The sequence below is a fragment of the Myzus persicae genome, unplaced genomic scaffold, assembly GCF_001856785.1.
Source record: "Myzus persicae strain clone G006 unplaced genomic scaffold, MPER_G0061.0, whole genome shotgun sequence".
Lineage (NCBI taxonomy): Eukaryota > Metazoa > Arthropoda > Insecta > Hemiptera > Aphididae > Myzus > Myzus persicae.
In genome coordinates this window covers 196894-206863 of record NW_019102984.1, presented here as the reverse complement: position 1 = coordinate 206863, position 9970 = coordinate 196894, and the positions used below count along the sequence as shown (strand labels likewise).

The 9970-nt window shown below is 27.8% G+C and overlaps 1 protein-coding gene across 1 annotated transcript; it reads left to right on the top strand.

Annotated features, from left to right (window-relative positions):
* Positions 1–426: 426 nt before the first annotated feature.
* LOC111033534 lies at positions 427–9956 on the top strand. Its single transcript, XM_022314315.1, has 14 exons — positions 427–1008; positions 2378–2429; positions 3438–3541; positions 4122–4298; positions 4576–4728; positions 4792–4986; positions 5056–5284; positions 5347–5623; positions 6746–6939; positions 7370–7477; positions 7545–7677; positions 9218–9448; positions 9521–9685; positions 9752–9956. The coding sequence occupies exons 1-14, from the start codon at positions 1001–1003 to the stop codon at positions 9895–9897; spliced, it is 2172 nt and encodes a 723-aa protein (XP_022170007.1). The 5' UTR covers positions 427–1000; the 3' UTR covers positions 9898–9956.
* Positions 9957–9970: the final 14 nt, after the last annotated feature.

Below are 9970 nucleotides of genomic sequence, written 5' to 3'. Positions count from 1 at the left end.
TATAGCTCATACCAGAGAAGTGAGTGTGCTGAGGTGACACAAAATGTACTATATAACACCGCCACACGCACGGGCAAGGGGACTCCCGTAGTCGTCGAGAAATTCAACGGAGACATAGGTACAATTATCGTACGCGAAAAGCGACGACCGTAGTACGGGCTAAGTGTATTTCTCTAGAGTGATTGTTTTATATTTTAATAGAAGTGTTATCGACTAATAAAATTATATATTTTGTTATTTTGTTTGAGAAGTCGTATTCCTTGAATGGTAGTCGTACGTTAATTGTATTCTTTCAAATCTTATCTGTAACCAGTTAATTTATGGTCGCTGAGGATTTGAAAGTCTATACAGTTAGGTAGCGATATCGTCTTTCTTGAGAGCCTAACCGGTTAATTTATGGTATTTTGATAACTCAAGTGTTGATAGAGGTATATCACCGAAAGGTGCGTGTATACGACAGTGTCCTACTGTCGTGTTACGCGCTCTGTAAATTGTTTGCGGCAAATATGGTCCGTTCTTTTATTGTTGAATACCGCAGCTGTTCGTAGAACTCTTCGCGTTCCGCTGCCCGGTTACACCTTACACGCCGCTGTCGTCAGCATTGTTTGTTGTCCGTCGCGTCGACCGCCGCTGCAACACGCCGACGGGCGACGAGTCGCTTTCCGCCGTCAGTGTTATCGTTATTAGTTATCACCTATGTATTGTGTTTATACCGTGCTCCGTGTGGTTACTGCCGAGCGCCGTTGCACTGTGGAGTGTAGAACTGTAGATCTCAGATCATAGGTAAACAAGTGCAGCTGATTGACCGTCGCTTCTTCATCGTTCTATGGCCGTTGTGTGACCTGTGTGATGGTTTAAAATACAAATTTCAATGAAGCTCTTTCCCACTTGGACACGTGATTGAGACATTTAGATTTAAAAATTCAATTTGATAGTTGACTGCGTGGAACTGAATACATTATACATTAATACAAGTGCATGGCGCAAGTCTTGATTAAAAATGGATAAGTGAGTCTCAATCTAATTTTCGTTATTTGTATTATAATATATCTTATTAAATCCAATTTCAACTTTAAAGTTATCGCTATAACTAAAGTTTTTAATTTATACCATTCATCAAATTCATTATTTATTGGTAAACATCAAATTTGTGCAGCTTCATTCATAGTAACGCATTGCCTGTATAGTAAAATATGACAATATTTGTTTACAAAAACTGACTAACCAGAGGCTAAACTTTTAAAATGTTTTATTATAACTACCTAATGATTCTATGGAATAATTAACTATGCTCTCTATAGGTACACTCAAATACTTATTTATATCAAGTATATTATTTAATTATGAGTTTATTGATTCACCAAAAAATACCCTTGTCTTGAACATTTTAATTCATTCATAATGATTGCACATTTATAATTATATCTGCTCTTAAATTAAATAACTTAACTCATATCTAAAGTGATAAGGTATAAATTGAATTCTAATAACTATTTTGTAACTAGCTGTATAACCTGGGAAAAATTGAACAAATATAAAATACAGCTTTATATAGACATAATATCTCAGTTCATGGGTAAATTGTTGTCTGATTTCTTGCTGTCAAATCAGTGTATCCATGTGGACTAATAATTTAATTATGAAGGTGATTTGAATGGTATATCATACTTGGTATATTTTAGAATATGATTAAAACTATTCTCTAAAATTTGCTGATATCTCAGAACAGTCAGAACCATTTCATTAAAATGGGTCGATTAGTTTTTAATTCTATAAGCTACAATTATATAGGATACTGTTAATTAAATATGTTGTTAACTGGTGATTATTAAGTTTTACCTCATCAATTCCTTTTAAATTATTTACTGTTTTGGAATCAACTTTAATGTTATGTTTGAATTTTAACTTTCACAAATGTTCATCCTACCAATTTTTTCTTTGATAATTTAAGTTATTTTGGTTTATTACAGTTTAATAACTGCACGACTATAAATGAAAATTCTATGTTTGTAAATTAACCATTTGACCACTTCAAACAAGTCGTATTTAATTATTGATTGTCTATCATGTATAAATCATATTATTTTAGAAGTTTTGATAGAATTGAATTTTTCGTAGATTGTAGATAATCCTCGACCTCCAATCAAGTTCCAAGTTAGGTTCAGTAAAGGACCAGTAATCTTACCAGATATTAGTTATCTATAATATAAAAAAAAAATAAGTGGATATTTAGATAAATAAAGTAAACCTAGTGTCATTACCACACATTAAAATGCATATTGGTTCATACTAATAACATAAAAGCATATAAAATATTTATAATTTATATTCTAATAATTTTAAAATGATTTTAACTAAGTTTTGATTTTTGTTTCAGGAATTGTGATTATGAGATATGTATGACTGATTCATCAAAGCAATTAATGAAGGTTAGTTCATGAATAAATAGACAGACATCTCAGTAAACTCTTGTATTTTTCCTATCACTGCACGTGTATGTCTTAGACTTAGGATAAACGGCAACCCAAATCGGCCAAATCCCAAATACATTGCAGCGGTGATAAAGAATTCATGATTAAATCGTTTTTTCCATGTCATTGTAGTTGATGCGCAGAACAATTTTACTGACATGCCTGTTTATTTAGTCATGGGTTAATTATTAATTTTTATTTATAAGTCATAATTATCCTCATTTACAAACCAGTGGTGGCTTTAGGGGAGCCAAGTGGGTCTGCCCCTTAAAATCCCCCCCCCCCATAACAGGTATTCTACCTTCTATACAATTTAATTTAATATAATACTCACTTATTATTTCTTCTTCTTCTTTTTCGTGGTTTTCGGCCTTCAAGACCATACCGTCCAACAAATTTGCCTCCAGTTTTCTCTTTCCAAAGATAATTCCTTCCAATCCTCTCCTGGTTTTATTTTTTCCACGTCTTCTTTTACTCTATCTTCCCATCTTAATCTTGGGCATCCCAGTGGTCTTTTTCCTTGTGGAACCCTTTCTATCACTGTTCTCAGCATCGATCCTTCCTTACGCCAGGCGTGTCCTGCCCAGATTAGTCTTTTCTTAGTAATGTCTTAAACTATATTCGGATTTTGATACACTTCTTTAAGTTCCCAATTTTTTTGGATTCTCCATTCCCCAGTATTGGCATCTTTACATGGACCATATATTTTCCTAAGTACTTTCCTTTCAAAGACAACTAACGAGTTTTCATCTACACACTTATTATTACAGTTTAAAATATAATACTATACTGGTATACTCAATATTGTTCAATTGAATTTTTTTGTTTAATATGCCAGTACAAACATGATTTTTTGATATGTCACCCTCTCACAAAAAATTAAATCTTATATCCGCCGCTGTTACAAACAAATTTTAATTTAAACTTATTATGTATAAAATTGATTTCTCTTTATTACGATTACAGGAAGGGTTCATTTATTTATGCCAAAAATATGGTTCAATTAAAAATATTACTGTTCATAAAACAGATCATGAAAATCAAGCATTTATTCAGTTTGAAGACAATGAGTTAGTAATTTTACTATTTCTAAACAAAATATGCTCTTTTAGTTTTTAAAAACATAATAAATATTATTCATTATAGTTTAACCAGTGCTGAACATGATAACCTAGTACAAATATTACTATGATAATGTTAATTTTATTCTCAGCGTAGGATTTATTCAATAATTATAGTATTAAAGATACTTTTAGTATTAATTTATTATAATAAAATAAATGTTAATTCAACACATTTTTAGTAATATTTATAATAGGCTATGTTAATTAATTTGATTCAGTTAATTCAGTATGAATGTAACATGAGAACTGTGGTTTTACTTTTTAATCGATTGTAGTTAAGAACAACCCTACACTGCATAATTTTTTTTTACTTTCTTATACCTTATAAATATTATAACTTTACTTGATTGTTAACTAGTAAACCGAGGCATGGATTTACTTTATAGCGAGCATACGGTAGACTAGGTAGAGACAAACAGGTGTTTCTTAATTGCCACCCCCAAAAACTGCTGGTCACCATCAAGATTTTTTCTTAGCCTACATGGATTAGTAATAATAATTTTAATTACTGATTATTATGTTATAGTGCAACAAACAAATTTTTTAATGAAAAGTTAGATTTACCATCTTTCATAAAAGTGGATTTTTCAAATCTAACACAAAAAATGATTAATTTAAAACTTGAAGAAGATGTTGAAGAAGATGCTGATGGCAATCTAAAAACAGCTATTAAAGAAAATACTAAAAACAAAACAAAATTTGGGTTAGTTTTGTGTAAAAAAAAACATTAATTAAACATTTTCAATAAGTTAATATGAAAATACTAACTAACTATGAAAGTAAAATATGATTGTAGATTTTTATATTATTTTAAAAATTTTTTTTTTTAATTTCCACTTAACTGTCTATTACTACAAAATTGAAAATTAACATTTTTATGCTGTTAAGGATTCTATATATTTACTTTAGTTTAAAAAAAAACAATTATTGATTATGGTAACTTTTCAGCAGTTTTATGTAATTACTTGTATTATTTTTAGGGCTTCAATTTATATTGGACCTAATGTTTCTGGAAGAAGTTTAATAGAGGAATTTAAACAATTAAAAATAAATAACAAAATTAAACTTCATAATCTAGAAAATGAAGATCTTTTTGGAAGACCTCTAAGTTCAAAATGGGAAAAATTAAAAAAGTATTTAAAACATAGGTAATATAATTCATAAGCTTTAACAAAATATTACTGATTAAATTGCAGGCCTGAATTTGAACTTAATAACCTTGATTTTTATAATCGTTTTGAAAATTGTACGGGCGGTGAAATTAAAATTGAAAAGAAGCTGAGTCTAAACATGTTTACTGGCCTGACTACATTTTTTAATAATGGGGATAATATACTAGACAAATTGAAGATTATTAGCAATGATATTGAATGTTCTGATCTTCTAAATATGTAAGTCATTAAGTTGTTGAAATTGCAAAAAAGTATCAATTATTATTCATCATGAAATAAATAATTTAGAAATGATCTGAAATATGGAATGTTAGTTGGCGCATTTGATAATGCAACTAATTTATATGGTCGTGGATATGTAACTTTGGTTGCTGGAAACAGTGTAAATGTCGCTATGAGTGATTACGGTAGAGTAATTAATACAACTCAAATTAGAGTACTTCCTGAAAGACATACCAAGTTACCGGCTTATTCATTTAAAATATATACCAAAAATGACAATGTTCTACAATTAAACGTAAGTTCATAATTATTTCTTATTGTTATCTCGTGAAACGTATTATTTTATTTATTTTTTAGAATACAACTTATATTTTCAAAGTACACAGTGTATCTCCTGAAAGAATTGTTTTAATTATGTTTGATAAAAATAAAGAAATTAAAGTGCAATTGAAAAATTGGCAGCCTACTATTGAAGAATCTGGTGTTTCATATATTGATTTTAAGAGCAATAGCTATGTAGAGTTGCTTAAGTTAAAAGACATGAGTTCTATATTCATTAGATCAAAAGAAAAGCATCATTATGACTTTCTTTTTTCATCCTGGAACAATTTGGCAGCTTATTGCTATAAAAATCGTAATTATTATTTTTTTATTCAATTATGTATGTATTGTATATTCCCATGTCAAATAAACTAATGTAATCGGTACAGGACAATTTTTAAACATTTCGAAAATATGCTAATGTTTGTAATTACTAATTTACAAGAAAAAGTATATTTACTTTAATTTACTATAACTTTAATTCATTTACATTTTTAATTTTTTTATACATTGTAAGAAAATTACAGTTTATCAAAATGAAATTTTGGAAAAAAGTTTATTCTCAAATATTTTTTAAATTTAAAATGTATTTTCATATTTTGTACTATTTAAATTTGACACAATTTTCGCAACAAAATATTTTAATACAATTTCATTGTATGATTTAAGACTATAATCACCAACATTTTACTGCCAACTAACTATTTTACAATTTTTAATTATTTAGTGATCGACCACTATTTATTTAGGTATATTATTTATAAAATTATATGCAGTCAGTATTCAGTAAATTACTTTTGAAAATTAATATAATTACGTTGTTCGTTACATTTAATGTTTTTATTTAAATTCAATTTGAGTTATCCAACATTATTTTTATCACATTACTTTACTGACTGTTTACAACCCTTGATTTAAGTCTATCTCAGTTCACTGTTTGTTTTCTCTTTCTGGCCCTCTCACAATTTAGACAAAACGCATTCACACAAAAATATATTTTTTTTAATTTTGTTTTTGAGTAATCTTTGAGTAAAATCACCCAATTCAAAAAATGTCGATGTTATGAAATTCGGTTTATCTAGTTATTGTCTCAAAATAATTTAACATTCCATTTAACTTAACAAAAAAATATTTTTATTTTGAGTTTTATGCTAAGTCAATTAATAAAATTAAACCAATGTGTCATATCCTCAAAAATATGTTTTCTGTAATAATTGTTTTATCTGATTAAAGCTAAGATTTCTTAAAATTCATAAAAAACGATTTTATGAGAATGTGTTGTGTTGATTTGAGAGAGAACAAATATTACACTGGAAATTGCCTTATTTGCAAATTAAACGAAATTTATTTGTTAAAAATTTAAAATAACTTTAAATGTATAGTTTATAAAACATATCTACTCTTTAGTCTTTTAAAACAAAACTTTTTTTTTTAGCTCAGCCTTTAAATAGAGAACCACTTTATGGTGAAATCGTTGGATTTAAATCTACCTTAACTAATAATTATGCCAGAGGTAGAATTCATAAATTCTTTGGAAATAACATTTATTCTGTGAAGCACATGGATGATCCTCTTAAAGAAAATATCAACTCATCTGAAATGATAGAATTACAGTTTGAACATAAAAGTGTAAGTATTTAAAAAAAATATATTAAATGCCCTCATATTCATGTATATGTAATATGCATACCTGATGATTCTTAAACAGTAAACACAAATCCGTTCCAAAAAGAAATAGTCTAGTTATATCATTAAATTGAGCTCTGCCTATAATATAGAAGGTGTAACAGAAGTCTTAACAAATGTATTTGACTTTTGTCCTGATTAATATTTAAACATTTATATATGTAGTTTGTAGACTATGTTGCAATATTTATCACTATGTCCACTTCCCTTCAGGATTTAGATGATTTTGATTTCTTTGTTCGATTTCGATAATTTAAAGAACTTTAATAAGGCTAAGTATTAGGGCTGATTAGAAATGTGTTCTACATATATTTTGTAATTAAGTAATTTTCAATATGCCTAATTATTTTTAAGTAATTTATGTTTGTTATAGATGCCTATAAGTTTTTTAAAAGTAGGATTGAAAAATGCTTTACCATATCCCATTCAGTTTGATGCTAAATATTTAGTTGAATACGTTATTGGTGTTCGACTATCTGTGGTAAGTTAATACTTCAAATTAAGAAAAATGTACAGTCATTTTAGTTAAAGGAAAATTATTTTATTAGCATTTTGATGAATCGGAGGCAGAAGGATGGAAATATGTAGATCTAAATATTACTGTTGTAAAAGAAAACTTGAATTCTATGTTATATAGTCTAGTCGAACCTTTGTGGCTGAAAGATAATGTTTCCACATACAGTACGTATATAAGTTTATAATAATTTATTTGTTGTTAAGTAAATTGTATACAATTATGTGTTAAATGTATTTAATGTAAATTGTAAAACTATAAAGTTCTAGTATTTTCAGTTGTAAATTTGTTTACTAACCTGCGAGAGGTACCGGGATCGTTGCCCGGCGCCTCCACCATAAATGTTACGTGATAACAACTAAATTATTGTCCATCACTATTGGTATACGGTATGTAATTGTGTGTCCGTAGTGATAGATCTGTACCAAACGGGAGAATGTGAGGGGATTTGGGTGTTCGACAAGACGGTTAGTTATACAGAGTATAATTTAACATATATTTAAAATGTAAAACAAAGTGTACTATAAAATATTTTATTTTACCGATAACCTGGCGGCAACAATGCACGGAGCAAGTAGTGAAACGAGACCTAGTTCGGCTGACTTATGTCTAGCAGGCCAAAAGAGTATTATACATTTTGTTTACTATACAAAATAGTTATGCATATGTATATGGCTTTACTCCGTGATATTACAGACGAATGAAAGATGACATGCGCGTCTATGATAATATATGTATAGTATATAATACTATACGTAATATTATAATTATAAAAATATGAAAAGAAATATATATATATATATATGTCCAAAGAAGTTGATATTCATTCAGTTCATTAGTATTTCAAAATAATAATACTTATAATATTGTTTAATGGGTAAATGCTCACTACACTTTTCTATGTGTGGTAAAGTGTTATAAAAATGCAGAAATAATTGCTCTACAATAAAATTATCAATTGTTTAAAATAAGTATTATTTATTTTTAATTATAACTATACATTTTATAAACATGCATTCATAATAGTATATTTTAAGTTATAAAATATAATAAATATACACTTAATTGTATTGTATATTAATTATTTCTATTTAAAACTATAGGACATAGGTATATGCTTTAAGATTATTCTTAGGTAAATCTATAAGATAAATGCTTTTAAATTAAAATTGTATTTTATTTGATTCTTTGTCATTAGACGTTTGACCATAACATAGTAATTATCCACACTTTTAATATTAAAATATGTGCTGGAGCTTTTGGCATACCTATCTGAGCCCCATATTTTTATACATAATATGTCTATATGGGTTTGAATAATAGATTGTAAATAAGTATTTTAGTTTTAAGGTTGATTTTGTTATATTTACCTATGATAGACTGGAGTTTAAAAAGTCATCTATTTAATTTTAATTTTGCCAAGTGGTGGTTGTGTCATGGACACATGAAATATTTATTGAAGGGTATTTCTAGGTAGTAAGGCTATGTTGCCTTTAGATATCTGTTTCTTTGAACTCCCTGTTTCACCCAATGACAGGAGTTGACCATAAAAAAGAGAAAAAGTGTATAAACAGATTAATTTTCATTAATTTTGAAATATCTGTAAAATAAATTATTACATAAGATTTTGTTAAACTTACAACATTATTCCAATTTCATATAAACATTTTTATTTTTAATTGGCATTATTTCATATGTAAAATATAGATGAGATTGGAAGATTTACCAAATACATGGATTTATTAAGGAATGAATTAGTTGAAAAATCAGTTGTGGACATGAAGTTTGTTTTGTATCTTGATGGAGTATTTTATATGAGAGACAAATTGTTCGGAAAGTCTTTCTCACTTTTATCTGACATGATTAAAGAGTATTGTAGCTTGAATTTAAATCCTTATTTACCACATGTTGATGAAGTATGCCTTGGCCAATTTCCAGGTATTTATTACTTTAGTTTATTAACCGTATGTGTAGTAATTTGATAAAATATATACATTCATTTGATTTTAGATGGTATGTGGTACAGAGTAATCTGTGATCAAATGAAACCTGGTGAATTGGTTAAAGTACATTCTGTAGATTTGGGAAACATTGCATATTTGAATTCTAAAAATTTAAAAAAACTTCCAGAAGAATTACTATTTCATCCAACTCATGTTTCTCTATGCATTTTAGGTAAACGCTGAACTAAGCTATATCAGTGTCATTGATTTAATTACAAAATATTATGTTTGGTTTTAGATTCTTCTATTCAGATAAATGAAAAAAAGATGGAGTTATTACGAAAATATGAAAACACTGATTGTGAATTAACTATCGTGAAAAGTTTAGATGGAAAAAATCATTATTTATTTAACTGTCCACTCATCGAAGAGGTTCTTCAATGACACTTTAAGTATAAGTAATTGGAATTATTGTAATATCTTAATAATATTATTAAAAATAATAAAATTATATGGA